This window comes from Typopeltis vanoorti, chromosome 20 (genome assembly GCF_054136105.1).
Source record: "Typopeltis vanoorti isolate ZY-2024b chromosome 20, IOZ_Tvanoo_1.0, whole genome shotgun sequence".
Taxonomy (NCBI): Eukaryota; Metazoa; Arthropoda; class Arachnida; order Uropygi; family Thelyphonidae; genus Typopeltis; species Typopeltis vanoorti.
The window spans coordinates 46,475,126-46,498,696 of NC_143568.1; the positions used below are offsets into that span (position 1 = coordinate 46,475,126).

The 23,571-nt window shown below is 36.3% G+C and overlaps 1 protein-coding gene across 2 annotated transcripts in view; it reads right to left on the reverse strand.

Moving 5' to 3' along the window:
* Nucleotides 1–18,530: 18,530 nt before the first annotated feature.
* Nucleotides 18,531–23,571, reverse strand: part of LOC150095409 (SRSF protein kinase 3-like) — a 429,406-nt gene continuing 424,365 nt past the window's right edge. For both annotated transcript variants that reach the window (XM_090410594.1, XM_090410593.1), the window contains exon 15: nucleotides 18,531–21,069. In XM_090410594.1, the coding sequence (XP_090266720.1) occupies nucleotides 20,885–21,069 (185 nt within the window). In that variant the 3' untranslated portion in view covers nucleotides 18,531–20,884. The remainder of the gene's footprint in view (nucleotides 21,070–23,571) is intronic.

A 23,571-nucleotide genomic window follows, 5' to 3' on the forward strand; every position in this document is an offset into this window, starting at 1 on the left:
CAAGGCTGTTCTCTGTCACCAATTTTGTTTAACATGTATTCTGGAGCAATGTTAAAAGAAGCACTGGAGAATTCGGAAGAAGGAAGAAAGATTGCAGGCAGACAGATATTTGCAATAAGATATGCAGATGACAAAGGCATTATTATCAAATACTGAGACAGGACTACAACATCTGTTGAACAGATTACTGGAATCTTGTATCAATTATGGAATGAAAATTAACATCAGAAAAACAAAGGTAATGAAAATAGCAAGGAAAGAGGCAAATATGGATATCAGAATAAATGGGGAAAAATTGAATCAAGTAAAGACATTTAAATATCTAGGAAGTGTTATTAGCAGTGATGGAAGATGCAAAAGTGACATAAAAGCAAGAATAGTGATGGGAAGAGATGCCTTTAATAGAAAATGGAATTTATTCAGAAGTAAAATGGATAGGATCTTAAAGAAAAGACTAATAAAATATTATGTGTGGAGTGTTGGCCCTCTATGCAGTTGAAACTTGGACATTGAAGAAGGAAGAAATTAAGATTTTGGAAAAGGATGGAAAATATCAAATGGACAGATAAAATAACTAATGAAGAGGTCTTAAAAAGAGTAGAAGAAATAAGTCTGTTAAGGAGGTTAAAAAGAAGAAGGGGAAACTGGATCGGACATATTCTGAGAGGGAATGGAATAATCAGAGATGCTATTGAAGGAAAAATAGACAGAAAAAGACCTAGAGGAAGAGTAAGGAAAACATGCTGAATGGAGACAGGTACGCAACCCTGAAAGAAAAGGCTCAGAATAGAAGAGAGTGGAAGAAAAGTTTTTGTTACTAAGAGAAGAACCTGCTCAATTGCAGAATACTCAAGAAGAAAAGTATGAAAAATTTATATATTTTTCATTTACAAAAAAAGTATATAGCATGCTGCTTCTTCAACACGATTAATCATGTGTGGCAGAGCACAAGGGTATAGTGGACCTTATCGACATTTGTTAAGGCGACAAAATTCAGAGTGCAGCAACAACATTGCAATTGTTTATGTAGCACAGCTTCACAAGCAAAGCACAATGGGGCAAGGTTTGTACCATGGATGGCATTAACAACCAGAATGAAGGGGAAAATCCCATGGCCATCTTTTTAAACATTCCTAGCACCTACCGAGTTACATGATATGCCAATTCCATGCATTCCATGGTGTTTACCTGGTGATGAATTTTGGAACTTGTTTTCTGAGATATCACTTCAGCATGATGCACAATGTATTCCTACAAAGTTTAGCAGCATTTGGATCACTGGATGATCCCGTAAGTGTAACTAGTTTATTCAATACAGTTAATTTTATACATCTTATTCTTTTATTTTCAAAGTGTATTTTATGTTTTTGTGTCAATAAATAGTTTCATTAAATATTTTTGTTTCAATCAAGTAGTTTTTCCTTTGATTTCCACTTTCTTTGTGTCCCCTTTGGGGCGTGCCCCATAGGTTGAGAATCACTGATTTAGAGGAAAATTATCAACAGAGAGTTAGTAATGATGTAATGTAATACTATCATAATAGCCTATAGCTGTTGTTCTGGTATTTCCCCATTCCCCAGAACTGAATTAATCAGTAATAGGTTCTGGATGTGGAGCTAGCCATCCCACAAAGATAAAACAAATTTGTTTTGTTTGTGAGGAAATGCACTTGATAGTACTATTACATATAAATTAGGAAAAAAGTAGGAATTGGTAATTTGTTGAGTTTGTGCTATTGTTACCTCTGATGAACTTCATCTCCTGACCACCAGTAATAACACATCCTAAATTAAGGAGCAGATACATAATTTATATTTATATTAAATCCCAAATCTGCCTAACCTTAGAGCAGTCATACATTTGTGTTGGTGCACCAAAAACCTCCCTCAGAATGTATCCAAAAGAGAGCTATTCACTTAATTGAGACTGCTTCTCTGGTCAACATCCACATGTGGTCTAGCTCCAAACTCAGTAAAACAACTTCTCATCCTCTCCTTTAGAATGGTTTTCTCCATACTGTTTCCTCAGCGAATACAACCTCTACATCTTCAAGAAACACATTTAAATGAAATTAATAGTAAATATACTGGTACTTTGAAATTCATTGAAAAGTTGTGGAAATTGAAAGGATTTCTTTTTTTTCTACTTAAAAGCAATGCTTATGAATTTTGAAGATCAAAGTTGCTGTTAAGCAACTAAGCAAACAGTACAATATAAAACTAATATTCAATCCTAGATTCACTGCTACAAATTGCTTGAATTTACTCAAGCACTTGGTATTATTCAAAGAAAGGCAATTAATGAGAAAATTTTTCTAGTTTTTTTAAAAAAAGTATTATATATTACTAATTATAATGAAGAGCCAAAGGCTTCAATTCGGCGACATGAACTTATATTTAAGTTAAGGGATATTATATCCCATATTGTTTCTTAGCCGAATAAGAAACTCAAAGAGTTTCATGCCGAATATAGAAACTATATAAAGTTCGGCGATTCCAATATATATATAATTATATATATTGTATTATAGTATTATATATAATAACTTTATATCTGAATAACCTTTGCAAAGTATGTAGATGAAATTAATCAGCATCGAAAAAATATCTCAATAATACTAAAGAGAATCCCAAACAGTTTTTTCAACATGTGGCAAGAAAAAATGTATATGGCAGAATGATTTTAAAGAATGCCAATGGTAGGGAGGACCGGAAGATAAAGACATTTCTGTTTGGTATTTTGGATGGTTTAAACAGAAGAGGTAGACCATACAGAGAATGGATAGATGATATAAAAGACTGGTGTGGCATGGGTGTACAAAAACTGCGACACTGTGCACTGGACAAAGAAAGGTGGAAGAAATTAGTGAAACAGGCATCAGACATCAACAGGCAGTGAGCCCATGGTTCGTGATGATGATGGTAGGGAGGTAACCGAATCAGTTGATATAGTTGAATTAATGAGCGAGCACCTTGCAAGAGTATATCATTCAGGTGATGACATTGCAGGAATGAATGAACCAATAGCTTATATGGGAATTGTGGTGAATGAAATGGAGGTGAATAGTCTATTACAAAACCTCAATGTCAATACATCTGTGGGATTGGATGGTATACCAGCTCGTGTCGTACATGAAGCAGCTAAAGAATTGTCAGTGTCCTTGACCATTTTGTTTGAGTCTCGGGTCTGGGTTAGTCCCGAGGGGGATGGAAAGAGGGGAAAAGAGTTCCACTGCATAAAGGAGGTTCCAAGATTGCTGTTGTAAATTTCTGACCGATCAGCATATCAGGAATCGTTGTCAAGGTCTTGGAGAAATTAGTCAAGAGAAAAATACAGGATTGGATAGATGCTAATGGGATACAGTATGGGAGACAGCATGAAAACCATGCTGTCCCCCATACAGTAACTTGTTCACGTTTTATAATACAGTGACGGCTGAACTGGATAAGGGTAATGGGTTTATAGTGATTCTACTGTCAGCACAGTTAGACTAGTGGCTATGCGCTTTGCAACCATATGCCTGGGAAAGGAGTGCCCTGGGTTCGATTCCCGTCGCCGACAAGAGGAGCTTAAGGATCTTCCTCAGCCATAGCCAAGTTAGCCAGTCTTGAGCATGGACAGCAGGGTTTTTCCCCCCATTTTAGCTGGGGGTTTTCATCCTGCAAGCAGGCAAACCGGCCCTGTGAACACACAGATCTACAGACATAAATACTTAACTCCCCATGAGGGGGCTCAACTCACCATATAGAGATGGGGGAGAAAAGGGAGGAAACTCCATATGAATGAATAAATAAATAAATAAGTGATTCTACTGGACCTTACCTTTGACAGGATACCACATGGAATTCTAATCAGTAAACTGCAGCATATGGGGATGGATATAGGGTTGGTGAGATGGAAAGGAGGGTGGTTGATGGAGAGATATCAGAGAGTGGTTTATTTAGAGTCCAAAAGATGGCCTGCGACTAGTGGTGTGCTGGGGTTCTGTTCTTGGACCACTACTTTTCAATTTGTTCATTAACGATATAGGAAAGGATCTGAGAGGAAGTGTTCATTTGTTTGCTGATGATGCAAAGTTGGGTAGAGCAATAGTGAGTGCACAGGATGTCAAAATTTTGCAAGATGATTTGGATAGTTTGGAGGACTGAGCTAAGGAGAATGGATATCCATTTAATGTGGAACCGTACTCCAGGAGATTGATGAGGCCAGGGATTTGGGAGTGTTGGTAGATAGGGAGTTGAAGTTTAGTGGGCACATTGCAAAAGTGGCTAAATCAGCTCATCAAATCACTTGGTTGCTGAAAAATTCTTTTCAACAACGAAGACAAAAAAAAAAAAAAAAAACAAGCAGAGACAAACAGGTTATTGTTCCTCTGTATTGAGCCTTGATAAGACCCCATCTAGACTACTGTGCCCAGATATGGGCACCAGGATTTCTTCTTGATGGGGAGGAGATAGAGAGGATCCAGAGACAAGTGACCAAGATGATAGCAGGTCTATGGAATGAACCTTATGAGAACAGGTTGAAGATTTGTGGGTTGCAGAAATTAGTTGATAGGCAAAAAAGGGGTGATATGATTGAGACATTCAAATTACTGAAGGGTTTCTATAAGATTAATTCAGAAGATATTTTTGAGAATAGGATTGGTGGTGGGAGGGCTAGGGGCCACACATGGAAGCTGGGCAAGAGTGTGGTTAGCAAGGGTGTTAGAGCTAGGTTTTTTACTTAGAGAGTGGTGAATGAGTGGAATAAGCTGCCAGAGTCTGTTGTGGATGTCATGACTGTGAATGAGTTCAAGGCGAGGTATGATAGATACTGTGTGAATGTCGAATAGTTGTTCTTGACATGATGTTAGGGCCTCCCTCGATGAGTCTGTCGACTCCTTGGAGTTGCCCATAATAATAATAATACAACTTTTAGAAAATTTTACCACTCCTTTTAATAGTAATGCAAGTTCTATTTCTGAAAAAAATATCAATCCAAATTAATACCTTTCCAGTGTAATAAGGAGTTAAAAACATTTTAAAAAAAAATTGAAAATTCTCTAAGTTTAAGAAGCGCATCAGTCAAAACTATTCCCACTCTACTTTCAATATTAACTTAAGAGTTACAACATTTAAAACTGACAACACTCTTGGATTATCTTCTCAGTAGTATAATTTTGTTTTTTAATTTAATATAAATTTCTCTCTCAAATTTATATTACTTGTCAAATTTGCATCTTTTTGTTTTCTCAAATATATATTCTTGACTCCTTAAATATACATATTTTTATCCGGTTCGTTATTCATCAGAAATGCACAATTTTGTTTGTAAATAGAGAATTGTGATGTTCTTGATATTATGAATTGCACATTGTAAAATACTTTAACATTTACAAATCATTTAAAAAATTTTTGCTAACTGTATAGAAAATGGCTAGCTACTTGCTCCACAGATAAATTACTCAGACCGGGGGAGGAAAGAAGCATGTATTAATGTATTATATTATATAATTCCAAATACTGTATGAAAGATATTATGAAACTTCAAAAAAAAAAAAAAAATGGAAGGGGCTTTTAGTTTTGAAAATTTAATACTATCAACTGATGGAGGTGAAAAGTGGCATAAAAAAACAACTGTGTTTGATCTCTGTAACAGGATTCTTAACTTATTTAACTCCTGGCTCATATAAATTTTCAGGAACTCAATTTCTAGTGAATGTGGGAGTGGCAAACCTGACATATCTAATGCTGGACCAAGCCTTACTTCACATAATATACATCTCTTATATTATCTGTAGACTGGTCTCTCCTCTTCCTCCCCCCCCCCCCAATGCTATTAGAGTATTCAAGGGCTAGTGGTGTATCTTTCCTGTCTTACTGAACTTTCTTCTTCAGAGCAGTGGGAGTCTAACTTCTCTCTTGGATATTTGCCTCACCTAAATAGGCTGCCCTTCTATGAAGCCTGGTTAGCATGGAAGGATTAGACCAAACCCCCCATCAAATGATGGATAATTAGTATAAAGGAGGTCATAGATCCCAAGGCCACAATGGGGATATAAAAAAGCACAAATGTGACTCTTTCTCTCTCAACCATATAACAGACCAGACAAACCCTTTGGTCTCTTAAAACCAAGATTGTGGAAGGATGAGATTAAGGAGATGGCTGGAAATCAGTGGCATAGAAAAGCTTAAGAAAGAACTGAATGGGGGACTTCAAAAAGGCCTTTATCCAGCAATGGATAGAAAATGGCTGATGAAGAAGAGGCTCATATATAATATGCTACTAATCTGGATTTTTTTTGACTTCTGGATTTTTTGATCATGGAGTCGAAATATAAAAGAACTTATGAAATATTGGGGAACTGTTTTAGTATATTTTTTTAAATAAAAAAAAACTTAAACCTAAAAAGAAATCTGCTTGATGATGCATAAAGAGCCAGTGTTCAGTGTACTTGTTCAGCATTATGCAACTTATACAGTATTAGAAATTATGATGTATCAGTGGGTTGCATAGGTGAAGGAATGCTTTGGCACGTGGAGAGTTGCCCAAGGGCACCAATGTAATTATTATTCAAATTGGCTCATCATAAAAGGCACATCACTACAAATTTGCCAAGGGCACTAAAAGCCTGGCTATACTACTAGTGGGTTGTCTGGTATTAACAAAACTGTTTTCTGAAATATATTTCTTTAAGTTATATTCATATTTTTATATATTTGAACTATTGGCCCGTATGATAAGATGAATGGGCAAAAATCTCATTTATTAAAATTGTTTTCTATGTTATGAAATATGTAAATAGCACAAAGTTATCTCAGTGAATAACGTAAGTCTTTTTTCTATTCAAATACGCATGATGCATTCTTAAAATTAAACAGGTAATAAGTCACACACATACATATAGGTATAAAATAGGTATAGGTACATATAGGTATAAAATGGATATAAATAGCTAAAAAAAAACAATTTTAATTTTATATACACAGAAATCCCTCGATTAATGCGTTCTTTAAAACAGGTGCATTAATCAAAAACGCACTAATCGAATACAATAACCTATGGGAAAATGTATAATTCGTTCCTCAGATTTCCTTTTTTGACCCTTAATTTTTTTTAATAAAAGAATTAGGGTATGTCTCAGGGCCTAGTTAAAGGAAAACCATGAAGCTAAAAGACGATAAAACATATTCAGAATATAAATTTATTATTCTGCTTCTTAACAAAGAATTGAGCTAACGTAGTTTGGCAGGCATTCTGTTTCACACAACTGACGGTATGGCCCTATTGCCACTTCTGCAAATTTTACTGGTTCTCTCTTCACCAGGGTCAGTCTCTAAGCATTGTTGCTTAAAAGCTTCGATTGTATGAAAACTATTTTCAAATTGTTTCAGTGAAACCTCTTTTGGGCTTGTCAGTGATTAAATTTTCATATTCTTCAGGATCTTCCTGATGTGCATCTAAATTTAGTAGGTCAGAATCACCCAATTTCTCAGAATGAGATTTAATTAATTATTAGATTAATTTGAAAAGCCTCTGTGTAGCTCAGTGGATGTGGCGTTTGCACAACATGGCGGTTGACCGCACGAAGGAAGACTTTTTGGTTTCGAATCTAGTTGGTGACTAGAAGAAATTTTTCTAAGCCTTTTTTCGACTGGTACCCGAGTTAGTCGATCTCTGGCATGGGGAAGCGGATTTTTCTCCTGGACACTCGGGTTTTTTGTCCCGTAAACTCAAGAAAATCAACCATAGAACCCACATTATTTCATACATCAAATACAAGTGTTAAGGTTAGGGACCACGAGATGGCAGCACTTGTTGAGCCATCTCTCTGCACGGCATGCTGATTAATTAGTAATAGCCTTGGGCCAGCTATCTCTGATTGGGTACCAGTGGAGATTGAACTGCCCACTCAGTTTCAAAAAGTTAGATAGGGATAAACGGCCTCGCCTTCTTCCTATATACGGGAATAAAAAGGCGTTAGCTGATTTTATTTATTTTTCCTAAAATCATTTGCACAATGTGGAAGAATGTGCTTCCAAATGGCTCGCATATTGCTAGTAGTAATTTCATTCGACTTTATCACCAGGCTGAGATTTCTCTGATATGGCTAGAAAAGTCTTGGAAGGCATTCGCTTCCAAAAAAAGGCCGGTTTCATCGACATGAAATATTTGTTGATCACAACAGTCCCCTTCTTACACAACTTTCTTCAAAATCTCTGGATATCTCCTTATCTGCACTTGCAGCTTCGCATGTGATTAGAACATTATGTAGGAGGCTATTTCTCTTTTTGAAACGCTCAAATCACCCAGCACTAACGTGGAATTCTTCTTTTCCACCATTGATAGCCCTATCTTTCCAGGTTACAAAGACTTTTGATTTAATAAAGCCAGTGTTTAGTGGGATCCGTTTTTGGTTACAATCTTCGATCCATGTAAAAAGAAATCTAACTCGATCATTATAATACTTTGATTTCGAGTGCATGCATGATGAACTTGAAGCAGCCTTGCCTTACCTTTCTCTTTGTATTCAGCAGTTGATTCACCCATTTTTTTGTTCTCGTCCTATCTTTGCTCTGGACTCGCCTTGTTCATTTTTCTTTATTATTTCAAGCTTTTCTTCCAATCAGATTACTTTTCGAATCATTTTCACACTTCTCTTTTTTGCTCACTAATTCTTTTACTCATGATTAAACGTTAGGCAAATAATTTAAAATAAAAAAGGAAAACAATTGCACGAGATATGATCAGCAAAATGCTATGTAAAACAGACTACATAAATTTTGGTGGTAAATTTGGAACATAGTGTATATGGAAATAGTGTAGTATGCCATTAAAAAATAACTTTGTAAAATGTTTCAAATCAGTAACTAAATTATTTCATCCTGGTGAGTGATTTTTTAAAATAGTTAGCCATAAAAATGTATAGATCGAAAATTTTTAAAATATGTAACATTTATTTTTAAGATGTATATAGGCACACTAATCGAATTTGGGTATCGAAAAAAAAAATGATGCACTAATCGGGGTGCATTGAGGGTTTGCTGTATATTTATTAATTTAAAATATGAAAACTGAGGGATCTGGCTTAGTCAAGAAAGAAAGAAAGGAGTTTATGGCAAATATCATCAGCAGCTCTATGTCCAATTAAATATTTATTAAATGAGATACAAAGCAAGGAAGAACTTGAGGCCACAGAGTGTTTGATTCAATCATAGCATCAGAAGGGGTCTCAGTTAAGGACATGACTATTTTGCCACCAGTTGGTGACAGTGATCATGCCATACTAACCTGGGAAGTTGTTGAGCATGTGGATGTTCCAATTAGGACAGGTTGCATGCTAACTACAAAGCTGGAAATGTAAACCTATTCAGTTCAGAGTGAAATGGATGTGCAACCTTATTAAGCAAGAGATCCAAAAGAAGATAATGTTGCAGAAGGAAGATAAGAATGAATCCTCATTCTTATATTCCTTCGAGAGGAGTTATGAAATAAAGAACAGATCAGAAAAGTTACAAGTACAATAAAACTCCGTTAACAGTCAGTATACGTTCTTAGAATTTAGAGACTAAACATAGTCTCTAAATTCAGTACTAAGCAGGGTCATTTTAACCTTATGTAAATAGCAAAAATCAATCACATGAAGAGGAGGAATATAGTCAATTCCTTGAACAATTGCAAGAAGAAATCAGCCAAAAAAGTACAAGAGCTATCTTGATTATTATAGGAGATTTTAATTTTAAAGAATTTAAAATTAAAATTAAGATTTAAAAATAAATCAACTGTTAATCACAAATACCTCATTCTACCACAGGCCACAATACAGATACACCTGGACATCACCAAACAATGAAATCAAAAACTGTATAGACTCTTTATCGTTAATAAGAAATGGAAACATTCTTCCAAAATGTCAAAACATTAAAAAAGACTGACATGGATACAGACCATGAATTGCTATCAGCCAAACTAAAAATCAGTTTCAAAAGAAAGAGAATAAATCACCAAAAACAAAAGAAGATGGACATCTCAAAACTCAAAGATAGCTTGAACAGCTCTAACTATCAGAGGACATTGAAAGAAAAATTAAATAATCTTAATAAATTAGATACAGTTTTGGAGTCTTGGAAAAAGGTAAAGAAATTATTAAAGAAACAGTAACAAAACACCTGGGATACCAGACAACTTCAAATAAAGATCAGCTTACACCAGAGATTTTGGACTTATGGGAGAGAAAAAAGAATATCCAAAACTAACCTCTCAAAAGAAGATAATGAAGAAAATATATAAAATTATACAAAAAATTTGAAAAAAAGAAAGAGACAAAAAAATGCAGACTAGAAAAAATCACATATCTAGAAGGAAAAGCAGGAATGTGAAGAAGCATACAAAAAACATGACTCCAAGGACATTTATGAAATAGTTAAAGAGATAACTAGAACATACTCAACCAACACAATTTCAATATTGCAAAAAACAGCAACAGAGTTTTTTCAATAAAATAAAGATATAATTTTCATTATAAGACCATGATATAGACCACACTTGGACTATTGTTCTCAGATTTGGTCCCCAGGATTTGAAGGGGATATATTAACTGTGGAAAGGGTACAAAGGTGGATAACAAAGATGGTTTCAGGACTGTACAATGATAGTTATGAGGATCGGCTGAGGGAATGTGGACTGCAGAGTTTGGTGGCTAGAAGAAGGAGAGGTGGTTACAGGGATTGACACTGGGGAGTTCTTTCTCTTGGTTGAACAGTGGGAAGGAGTGATGACAAGAGGCCATCCCTGGAAGTTACGAAAGGAAACTGTGAGCAAGAGGGTGAGAAGTGGTTTCTTTGCATGGAGGGTGGTTGAACCATGGAATGCATTGCCTGATGGAGTGGTGAGAGCGAGAATGGTCAATGAGTGGTATGATAGACTTTGTGTTTCTTAGGGGGGGGGGCCTCCCCTCGATGAGTCTTGATAGATTTTGTGTTTCTTAGGAAGGACCTCCCACGATGAGTCTTTTGACTCCATGGAGGCCTGAATAATAATAATAATAATAATAAAAGGATGCAACTACAATAAGTAGCAACGAAACAATAAAAGAAATATGGACTAATCATTTTAAAGAAACATTCGCAGCTGAAGAAAATAAAGATCGAGATGCCTTCAATCCAGAAGAAACTTCTGACACAAAAGACATCTTAAATGAAGAGATACATAGAGCAATCAAACAAATGAAAAATAATAAAGCAGCAGGCATAGACAATATTCAAAAAACTTCTGGAAAAAAGGGGAGAAAGTATAATGAATTACCTAAGGAAACTGTTCAATAAAATACTAAAGGTAGAAAATTTACCAACAGAATAGAGAACAGGTCAGATCATATCCATCCACAAAAAAAGAGATGCATCAGATCTTGCACTAATTATAGACTTATTACACCTTCTAAGCCACTGCTATAAAATATTTATCAGAATTCTCCAAAACAGAGTTAAATAGTTCTATGAAGAATAGATGGAAATAGAAGCACAATAGATGCAATTTTCATATTAAACAGATTAGCATATCTTATGAGATACAGAAAACTCTATTGCTGTTTTATTGACTTCAAACAAGCTTTTGACTCGATAAACAGAAGCAAACTCATTAAAATTCTAGAAAACAGAGGGTTCAACAAATACCTATTAAATTGTATCAAGAATTACTATTCAGAAACACAAGCAGTAGTGAAATACAAAAGATAGAAACAGATCAAATAGCAAGTAAAAAAGGAGTTATGCAAGGTTGCCCATTGTCACCATATTTAACCTGTACCTAAAAGAAGTAGTAGACAAAGGACTTTGTCTACAACTTCACAGATATGTAAAGGCATAACTGGAAGAAATATAAAAAAATATATTAAGACATAAATGGAAGAAATATAACACATTTAAAGTATGCTGACAACATAGTAATCACTACAGACAGCCAAGAAAAATATCCTGACCAAGCTGCATCAAACAAGTAACAAATGACTAGTGGTGTGCCACAGGGTTCTGTTCTTGGACCACTGCTTTTAATCTGTTCATTATTGGGAATGATCTAAGTGGGACAGTTCATTTGTTCGCTGATGATGCAAAGTTGGTAGGGCGATAGTGAATGCAGAAGATGTCAAAGTCTTGCAAGATGACTTAGATAGATTGGAGTTCTGGACTAAGGAGAATGGATGTCAATTTAATGTGGCAAAATGTAAGGTTATGCATTTCGGAGTGAAAAGATTAGCAGCAGTATACCACATTGGTGGAACTGTACTCCAAGAGATTGATGAGGCCAGGGACTTGGGAGTGTTGGGGGATAGGGAGATGAAGTTTAGGGGGCACATTGCGAAAGTAGCTAAATCAGCTCATCAACTCACTTGGTTGTTGAAAAATACCTTGACGAGCAGAGAAAAACAAGTTATTGTACCTCTGTACCGAGCCCTGATAAGACTTCATCTCGACTACTGTGCCCAGATTTGGTCACCTCGGTTCCTTCTTGATGGGGAGGAGGTTGAGAGGATCCAGAGGCGAGTGACTAAGATGATAGCAGGTCTATGGAATGCACCATATGAGAACAGGTTGAAGATTTGTGGGTTGCAGAAACTAGTTGATAGGCGAAAAAGGGGAGATATGATTGAGACATTCAAATTGCTAAAAGGATTCTATAGGATTAATTCAAATGATATTTTTGAGATCAGGACTGGTGGTGGGAGAACTAGGGGACACCCATGGAAGCTGGGCAAGAGCGTGGTTAGCAGGGGTGTTAGAGCTGGGTTCTTTACTTTTAGAGTGGTAAATGAGTGGAATAAGCTGCCAGAGTCTGTTGTGGGTGCTATGACAGTGAGCGAGTTCAAGGCAAGGTATGATAGATACTGTGAGAATGTTGAACAGCTGTGTGAACATGATATTTAGGGCCTCCCTCGATGAGTCTAAGGACTCCTGGAGTAGCCCGTGGTAATAATAATAATAATAAATACGATATGAAAATCAATTTTAGTAAAACAAAACTAATGGTAATAGGAAAAAAAGAGAAACAATCCAAATGAAAATAGGAAACAATAATATAGAACAAGTAAAGAAATTCAATTACCAAGCTCAATGATCACTGAAGATCTAGACTATTTTGAAAACCATAACACATAAAATCAATAATGTTGGAATTAATAATGTTATTTATTTTTTTTTAAGGTGAGACACCTTTTGGGAACTCGTATAGGTAAATATGACGTCTCCATTGCTTCCACATTAGTATCACCACCTCTGGGTCTGGCTCCCACTGAATAAAGGTTAAAACCGGTCTAGATAGTGGCCCTTCCCTTAATGCATAGCATTATACATGTCTGCAAGGAGATGTGCTTTGCATTATGGGAGATATTAAGACAAATAGTGATGAGAGCTTGGTCCATCTTTACCATGAGTTGCCTCAGTCTTGAAGATACTTCAGGTGCAAACTTTGTTTGCTTACACTTGGATAAAGGATTAAACTAAATTTATAATAGAATCAATAATGGATGGATAACAATGGGCCAACCACAAAAAATATGGAACAATAAAAGATTAAGTAAAGAACTCAAACTGAAGATATATAAAACAATGATATTTCCCACAGTGCTCTATGGCTCAAAATGCTGGATCTTAAGAAAAAAATAAATGGATAAACTCAATGCTTTTGAAATGAAATGCTTAAGAAGAATGAATAGAACAAGCTAGACAGAAAGAAAACCAAATGAAAAAGTCAGAGAAGAACTTAATTTTAAAGAAACAATAATTAAAATACCAAAAAAACGAGCCAACTAAGCTGGTTTGGACATGTTTCAAGAATGAACCCAGAAAGACAACCAAACATATTATTAAATGGTAGAATTGATGGACAGTCCAGCAGAGGAAGACCAAGAAAGAAACGGATTGACAACATTAAAGAAAGCACCCACTTTAACTTCATAATACAACTACATAAAAAAAACAGCAGACAGAAAGAAATGGCAAAAATTTGTCTTTGAGGAACTCAACCCACCATGATCAGATGAAAAGAAGAAATAGCAAAAGGTGAAAAAAACATGAACAGAACAGTATTGAACTTTTATTTAACAATATTATTATATATGAACTCATATCTAAAGCTGCCTTTGTATATGAATTTGCTGCTTTTCCAGTGATATGTATGTACACTGCCTGGAAAGAAGTTAACGAACACCCCATGGGCATGGTGCACCGTGCCATGTAATGAGACACATGTTGGTAGCCAGTATAAATTGGAGGAATATGATGCTCCCAAGCCAGTGCAACTGTATCTGGCTGCGAGACAAAAACTGACAGAGTTTCAAAGTGGTGTTGTGATGGGATGCCATGTTACAGGCTTATCTTTTTATCAATTTTCAACAAATTGTTGACATATTGCATCATCCTAGATTAACAATCAGTGATGCAATACTGAGAAGCACAGGGAGTCAACTGATTGTCCACTGCAAATGCTACCAGCAGTGGACGATCCACCACACACACACTCACGGAACGTGAGCGAAAGGATAATATCTAAAAACGACCATTCATTGGCTGACATGTTGAATGCAGAGTTCCAGGTATTGATGAACACTACACAAAGACATTCAGAACCTGGCTCATAACATGGGTTTCCATGGTAGGACTGCAATATGCAAGCCCCACATTACCCAAACCAACATGCAACACTGTCTTCAGTCGCAAAGAACATGTTGAGTTGGATGTGGAAAGCTATGTTATGGAGCAACGAATCATGCCACACCCTCTACTGTGCACATGGATGGGTGTGGCAGATGCCCGGTGAATGTCTCTTGCTAGAGTGTGTAACCCAAACTATGAAATTCTGAGGTGGCAGTGTGATGGTATGATCCTGTTTTTCCTGGTTTGACGTCTGTTTTAGTGCCACGAACACTGAACTCCAAGATGTATCTGAATATTGCAATGCTTCTTACTTTGTGGCATTTCTACAGAACTGACCATTGTCTCTTTCAGCAAGACAATGCACCATGTCATTAGGTTGCTGCTGTAACTGCATGGTTTGTGGACATGAATGTCACCAAACTTGACTGGTCTTCACACAGTTCTGATTTCAACCCTGTTAAACATCAGGGGTATGCGTCAGGCGAGGTCAATGGACATCCACTTCACAACAATCCAGGACTTTATTACATCTCTACAGGAAGAATGGCCCAAAATTCCCATAGATTGCTATTATACTCTTGTGAAAAGTATGCCACGTAGAATTGGTGCACTCATCATGGTAAAAGGAGGTCCTGCATCTTATTAAGGTGGGCACCATAGCTGTTTGTTTCTTGCATTATGGTGTCTATTGACCTCTTTCCAAGCAGTGTATGTTATATAGGTTACTAGGCATTTTAAATCTTTCAAACCAGCCCCCCCCAGTTGTAAATGTTTCTAATATTTGTTCATGAATATGTGTATCTATGGATATTTCCTGCCTTTTTCATTATTATTAATTGACTTAAGGGTATGTTGCATTGTCAGTTGGATCACCCACCCAAATACCTTTTTCTAATTTCATGTAAAGACATTGCTAAGTTCAAAGAAGCACTGATATCAACTTGACATTTGTCCTCTTCCACCTGCAATTTTATATCTAGGGAAATGATTTTTCTTTGCATCTTTGATTTTTCACTTTCACTTTGCAGACCCAGACAGTTTGCATGTCAGAAGCAGATAAGATTATGTTATTAGTGCTCACTTTGCTAAGACTGTATATAATGTATCACAAAGTGCTACCAGTATATTCGATGAAGAGACAGAGGTGCACAAGGGGATTCTAGAGCTGTTGCATAACCTGGATAAGAATTCAGCAGTAAGGACAGATGGGGTATCAGCACATATGCTAAAGGAATGCTCAGTTAAACTGGCCAGGCCCTTGACATTTGCATAATTTGAGTCAACTGCAGAAAGATCCTACAGGAATGGAAACAATGTGTGATAATCTCATTGCACAATGGTGATGAAAGGATTTTAGAGAAGTTAGTAAGAACTCGGATAAAGAAATAGGAGGGTGGTCTGAAAAGTTCTCGGCCTAACAATGAAAAAACGAATTTATAATTTCAAAATTATTTTTATTTTTCAACATAATCTCCCTTAAGACTAATACATTTATTCAAGCGATGCTCCAGCACTATTATCCCGTCCCTGTAGTGGTTCTCAGTAAGATCTGCAAAATACCCTTCTACAGCTGCAATCACCTCTTGATTTGAAGAAAAATGCTGACCAGCGAAGAAAAGTTTTAGTTTTGGGAATCAGAGGGAGCCAAATCTGGGGAATAGAATGGATGTTACAACAATTCATAGTGCAGATCTCTTAATTTTCCCATTGCCAAAACGCTTTTGTGGGTAGGTGCATTGTCCTGATGAAAGGCGATTTTTTTTCTTCTGCAAACGGGGTCTTTTCTCATAAATTTTTTCGTCTAGTCTGGTTAAAAGATCGGAATAATATTCCCCGGTTACTGTTTTACCCTTTTCAAGATAATTAATAAACAAAATGCCTTTAGCATCCCAAAACACTGATGCCATGACCTTTCCTGCTGATGGAAATGACTTTGTCTTCTTTGATGCTAACACCCGGCTTCTGGCATGTAATAGTGAATCCAAGTCTCATTCATAGTAATAAATTGATGCACAAAATCAGTTTTATTCTTGTTAAAATGCTCCAAGCACTGTTCAGAGATTTTCATGCGAGTGCGTTTTTGATCTGCTGTGAGCAAGCACGGTACCCATCTTGTGCAAAGCTTTCTCATATGCAAAATATATCCTACGTTCTTTTGAAATGCCTGTAATCTCAGCAATTTCACACTTTGCCTCACTCACCGGTCATCCAATACCATATCGTGCACTTGATCAATGATTTCTGGTGTTGTTACACTTTTTAGACGTCTTTCATGTGGATCATCTTCAAGGCGTATGGCCACGTTTAAACTCGGCAGCCCATTTCTTAATTGTCAAAAATGAAGGAGAAGAGTGCCCATAAACTTTTATGAACTTTGAATGAATTTCTTTGGCCGTTAAACCTTCTTTTACAAAGAATTTTATAAATGCACAATACTCTATCCATTTCAAGGGATACAAACTTTTGCTTCACAGCTGTATAAAACAAACTACTTGATATCTCTCAAGTAGTTTGTTTTCTTGATATCTTGATACTACTTGATGCCTCCCACTGATGAGACCTTTATTGAGGTCTCATCAGTGGGAGGCAGACCCAAAAGTGGTGATACTAAGGCAGAGGCAATGGAGAGGTCATATTTACTTATACAAGTTGCCAAAAGGTGTACCACCTTATTATTAATTTACTCTGGTTAAAGGATTAAACTAAATATCCAGAGTAAATTAATAATAAGGTGGTACATCTTTTGGCAACTCGTATAAGTAAATATGACCTTCTCATTGCTTCTGCCTTAGTATCACCACTTTTGGGTCTGCCTCCCACTGATGAGACCTCAATAAAGGTCGAAACCAGTCTGGGTAGTGGCCCTTCCCTTAATGCATAGCATTATACATGTCTGCAAGGAGATGTGCTTTGCATTATGGGAGATACTGAGACAAGGAGTGATGAGAGCTTGGTCCACCTTTGCTACGAGTTGCCTCAGTCCTGAACTACTTCAGGCCCAAACTTTGTGTGCCTACACTTGGGTAAAGGATTAAACTAAATTTATTATAGTTTAATCCTTTACCATTTATTAAACATTCACGTGTAAAGAAGTAATTTCGCCTCTTTACAAGTGCTTGATATAAATGGGCTTATTGTGCAGATTTATCTTCTTGGTTTCAAGAGAATAAAGAAGCTGTGGAAAGGCAGCAGAGAAGAGTTAGAAAGATGATATCAGGATTATGGTATGTAGATTACAAGTATAGATGGAGAGTATGTGGACTGCTGACATTGGTACACAGGAGTGATATGATAGAAGTTTATAAACTTCTGAGGTGTTATAGAATATTGGTTGATGAATTTTTTTTTTTTATTCTAAGGAAGGTGGGGAGAGGGCATCTGTGGAAGATGAGCTGTGGTTAAGAAAGAGGGTGAGAGCTAGATTGTTCTTTCACAGAACAGTTTGCTTGTTGTAGTGAGTGCATTTAGTGTGAATGAGTTTAAGAGAAAGTATGACAGCTGGTGCAGGTGATGTATGACTCCCTAGAGGTCTCTGATAATGATAATAATAAACATTTCATAATGTTTTCATAACGGCCTGGTTGGGCAGTGGTTAGCGTATCCACTCTCCAGCCAAAAGGCTAATTGTTCAAATCCTACTGGTCATGAATGTTTATGATTGTCTGTGGAAATACTAGTAGTGGTGGCGGGAGGTAGATGGCGTTGGTGTAGTTGCGGTTAGAATTAAGCTAAGATTAGACAGTTGTAGAGTAGGTGCCCTCCCTCCCTTGATGAGTCCTTGGACTCCCTGGAGGTATCATATAATAATAATGAAATAATACAAGCATAAGTTACTAGTCTTCAGATTTTTTTTTTTTTTTTGAACTGCCTGTTATGAAATTTCAAGAATTACTTCAGAACAACGGCCTTAATACAGTTTATTTAACTGAAAATTTTCTCCATGAAAGCTGATGAGGGAATAATGCATTACGGAAATGTAATCTACAATTACATATGAGATTATTGTATTGCATTTTTCCATGATGTTTCTTTTTATATATGAAGCACTGACAAATCATTTTTTTTTAACCACAGTATTGGTCAAAATATCACTACTAATACTATCATTGTAGACAGTGTTTGTGTGAACATAATTATTATATTTCTAATTTCCACTCTGGTATAAAACAGGAATTAGATCATTTATATAACTATTACTGTACACCTGATACATGATGATGGTTTAGAAGGGCTTCTGTTTCACTCATTTATATAATGATTTATTAGTATAATTTCTAATTAAAAATAAATGTGATGCCTTTATTTCAGGTTTTAACACTGCAGTTTCACATTTAAAAAAACAAACAAAAAACACATACTGCATTAACAGATTTTTATCGAAATCCACCAAATCCTACATCGCAAAACCTGCTTCGTGGCAATCAGGTTTTAATGTGTTTACCACTTCCAACTCATCAAAACAGCATTAGCACAGTATGATACAAAACTTTGCAAGCCATTTACAAGACAATGAAACTCGGCTTAAGATAATTTTAAAATCTGTAATTAAAATGGAATAACAATAAATATTTGATACTGACATGAAGACTCGAGTAGCAGTAAATGCAATAAGGTGAAATGTCTTACAACCTACAACTGCAACTTATTAAAATCTCCTAGGTCAGTATTTTTACAAGAAGCTGAAAGCAGCTTAGGAAGCAATACAAGGAATTTTACCAGATATAAACTGATGTTATTACAGAAAAAGAAAAATGGTGATTATAGACTGATTTCTTTAGTATACTAATGCTAAAGATCATGTGTACAAGAAGTCTTTGGCAACTAGTGAGTTGGTTGCACTTTTTTTTACTCATCAAAATAAAGCATGAGCACCATGTATGTACGCCTTTGGTTAAGTAATCATCTGTGAAATAAGCTTAGGTCTAAAAATATACAAAGCTAATACCTAGCACAGTCATTTTAGGTAATAAATGATTACTTCTGTTTACTAAGTCCCAACATTTTTATAAATTTCAAATGCAATATATGCTTAAGAAGATTATTAAAAAAAAGAAAAAAAAAAACACTAATATACAAGATTTATCTACAAGATGAAACATGCTTAGATAAGTATGTACCTAATAGCATAAAATACACAGTTAGGGTGTGTTGCACCATCTACAATAGCTGAATTTCTTCAAGGCTCAATGTTTAAATAAATTTCAATCTGAGCATAACAAAATTTGAGAGCAATGCACATGGTATACAAAATGTAGAAAGAAAAAGAGCAGGATGTTTTTTTTCATAGTCGATTCACAATATGGTTAATCACAGATTATAATTATTAACTAAAAGCACATACACTTCTCTGTAATGTGAAACACTGCAAACACCTGAGATAACTGAAGGGTAACAGAAAATTTTCTGACATAATTTTGTCTCATTTTAAAATAGGACCAATATTACTGTGCTATTATTTTAGTTAATGAAACAAAATGAATTCCAAGATATACAAACATATCCAAATCATTGTTTTTCTTAGTGAAAAACAGGCCTTATTTCCTACTGTAATAGTTATCTATTACAGAATGTACATAGATGTGGATGAAAAACATCCACTGAAAAATAAGTTAACATTTCAATGACTGTTTCCTTGTATACAAATTATGGCAACATTTAAAAACACATCCATCTGTAACTCAGGATAATGATACCAGAGGATCAGCGCCAGATTCTCTGTTAAATATGCTGCATTGATACCGAGTCCCAGTGGGTATGTAAAAGGTAATGAATTTTCATTGTTATGGCTTTAGATTAAACACAACTGAGATGAGTGCAAGCTCTGGAGCACAGGATTAGTGGAAGTGTAAATTTGCAGGACAGCTTTCCAAATAAGAGTCAAGTTACTGCCAAGAATGGAAGATACTAGTTGCTAAAGCTTAAAGTTTTTGGACAATGGTATGCACAATACACAACTATTAAGAATCAAATTTTGTAATTATCTATACAATGAGATCTAATGTGCTACCAATTGATGGTAACCATTTTCTTCTCTCGCAGGTAAGTCAGTACTTTTTTTTCGAACAAAAAATGTTCAGTATAAAGTCTAGTCAGGTATGAGAAAAATAAGTGTCTGTTCAAGCTGATCATCTTCTGAATGAAATAAATCTAGTAAACTGCTTGTCAGAGGCATACTGCATTCTGCTGGTATTAAAGCCAGAAGATGCAAGTAGAGATTTTCATTAGAAAAGAAAAACCTAATCAGTTTGTGGCAGTCATGAATTTATCCAGGGATGCTTCAAACAATCAGATGCCTTGGCCCTCTCATTAGGATCAAATGCTAACATAGGTAATAGAAAATCTGTAAATGCTTGAGCTTCTGATGGATCCCATTCATATTTCTCAGCTAATACATCATACAGGCCCCATGGTTTTAGTTTTGTGATATGCCTCAGCTCACCTATAAGAGAAATAGCTTATGACATCTATGAATCAAGAATAAAATATTATCATTAACCTTATAGGACAGATAATTGCAAGGATTACATGTTCTGAATGATGTGAAATAAAAATATTAGTAGTGTATGTAAAAATGTATATGCACGTGCATGCACACTATCTACCAATAATTGTCTGGACATTTTAGCAATTTACAACTGATAACAGCAGGCAAACCCTAATATTGGGTAAGTCCACCTTTGGCTTTGATCACCATCTGCACTCTTTGAGGGAGGCTCTCCACCAATGTGCGACAGAGATCAGGTAAAATATGTTTCCATTCCTCCATCAAAGCAGCATTGAGTTCAGCGAGAGATCGAGGATGTGCTGCTCTGGACCTCAATCGCCACTTGTTTGTCTCACAGGTGTTCAATGGAGGTTAAGTTCAGGACTCTGCACAGGCCAGGGCAGTTGTTTAACACCCATCTCTTCATACCATTCCATAACAGCTGCAGCTTTGTGGTATGGGGCATTGTCGTCTTGATACTAACATGGGTCCATTCCATAAAAACTCCACAGTGTAGGCAGCACTTGATTATCCAGAATATCAAGGTACTGAGCTGCCTTCATGGATCCATGGACAACGACCTACTACATCGGAGTAGGTCGTTGTCCTACTTGTCGTTTTGAGTAGGACAACGTCCTACTCAAAACTGAATGCACCCCCACACAATTACCCCTCCACCACTAAACTTTACTCTGGGGACAACACACTGTGGTAACAAACATTCACCAGGCTGCCTCCATACCCTGCCATCAGACTAGAAATTCATCGCTCCAGAGTACCGTTTTCCACTGGTCAATTGTCCAGTTCATGCATGCTTTGCACCAGGCCAGATGAGCTTCTTGTTCATTGCTGTAATGTTTGGCTTGTGTGCTGCTGCTCTACCGTGGAAACCCAGTAAACGGAATACTTTTCGTACAGTATTAGTGCTCACCATGGTGTTATTGGTGCTCTGGAACTCATCACGGATAGTCTGTGCCGATTGTAGCGAGTTTTGCTTGCCACTCATTTTAACACCCTCCCATTCCTGTCAGTCATTTTCAGCAGGCACCCTGGGTGTTTTCCTGTACTTAGTGATGCCAGAACATCTCCATTTGTTGATCACATTGCCAACTGTTAATTTTGGATGCTCCAGATGAAGGGCAATGAAACATATGGACATTCCACCAATGTGACCACCCATGATGACACCCCTCTCGAATTCAGTGAGTTTATGTCATGTTGCCATACCACCTGTATTCAACTGTTATGATGAAATACTGCTTCCTACTATCTGCACACTGGTTTTCATGTTATTAACAAACCTCAAATGTTCCATAACTTCAAACAACAGGGGGTATCCAGACAATTATTCGTAGATTGTGTGCGTATTAAGAGCTACTCGTTTTCTTTAAAGTAAAACAATTTTTAAATGTACAATTTCTTAATGTGAGTACAAAATACTCAAAGAATATTTTCTTTATTCAATCCAAATGTCATAATTGAAACAAAGTTTTAGATATGTTATAAGTATTTTAATAATTTCTAATCACTTTAAAATAAATTTTTCTTCTTGGAATAGATTAAAAATGACTGTATATAGCGACTCTTTCCTTTGTATCCATATCTGAGCAAAATAGTATGAAATATACATTACACTCATGGACAGAAAATTGACAGATGGCAAAGGAAATATAAACATTCACTGTCACCAATACTATAATAGTGAAGATACTCACTACCAAGTATCAAAAATTCTCCAAATTCCAAATATGCATTACAGTTATTCTAAGAGCTTCAATACTGCCAGCTTTCCACTATGATCTTCTGCTTTTGGAATCTGAATCCAGATGAGCATTCACCACAAGTGTCATTCTTAAAGGTTGCCCTTTTTAAAAATCACAGTTAAATCTGTGTGTTCACGGGACCGGTTTGCCTGCTTGAGGGAAGAAAACCCCCAGATAAACTGGAGAGAAAAACCCTGCTGTCCACACCCAAGACCAGCTAACTTGGCTATGTCTAAGAAAGTTCCTTACATCGGCAAAGAGAATCAAACCCAGGTCATTCCTTTCCCAGGCATATGGTTGTGAAGCGCACAGCCACTCGGCTAACTGTGCGGACAACAAATGATACTACAACAAAATGTCAGTAAGTAAGTTAAAAACAAAAGCAGAACCAATGAATTGAAAGTGAATGGTTTTCAGTCACTAGGTAGCAGATGTGCATGGCACATGTTTGTAGTGGTTTTCACCAGTCTAAAATGGTGACTGCGCTCAAGGAGTGTGCAGCTATCGAACAGTGTGCTACTGTTAAGTTTAAGGGAGATGGTAAATCCTGTATTATTGTACAGCCGGGTATGAAACTCAGATCGAAATCCATTGAATTTCGTGCCGAAAAAACTATCGGCTAGCCCAAGTGTAAGTAATCACTTGGGAAGTACAACACCAGGGCAACTCGGAGCAAAGGTGGAGCAAGCTCCGT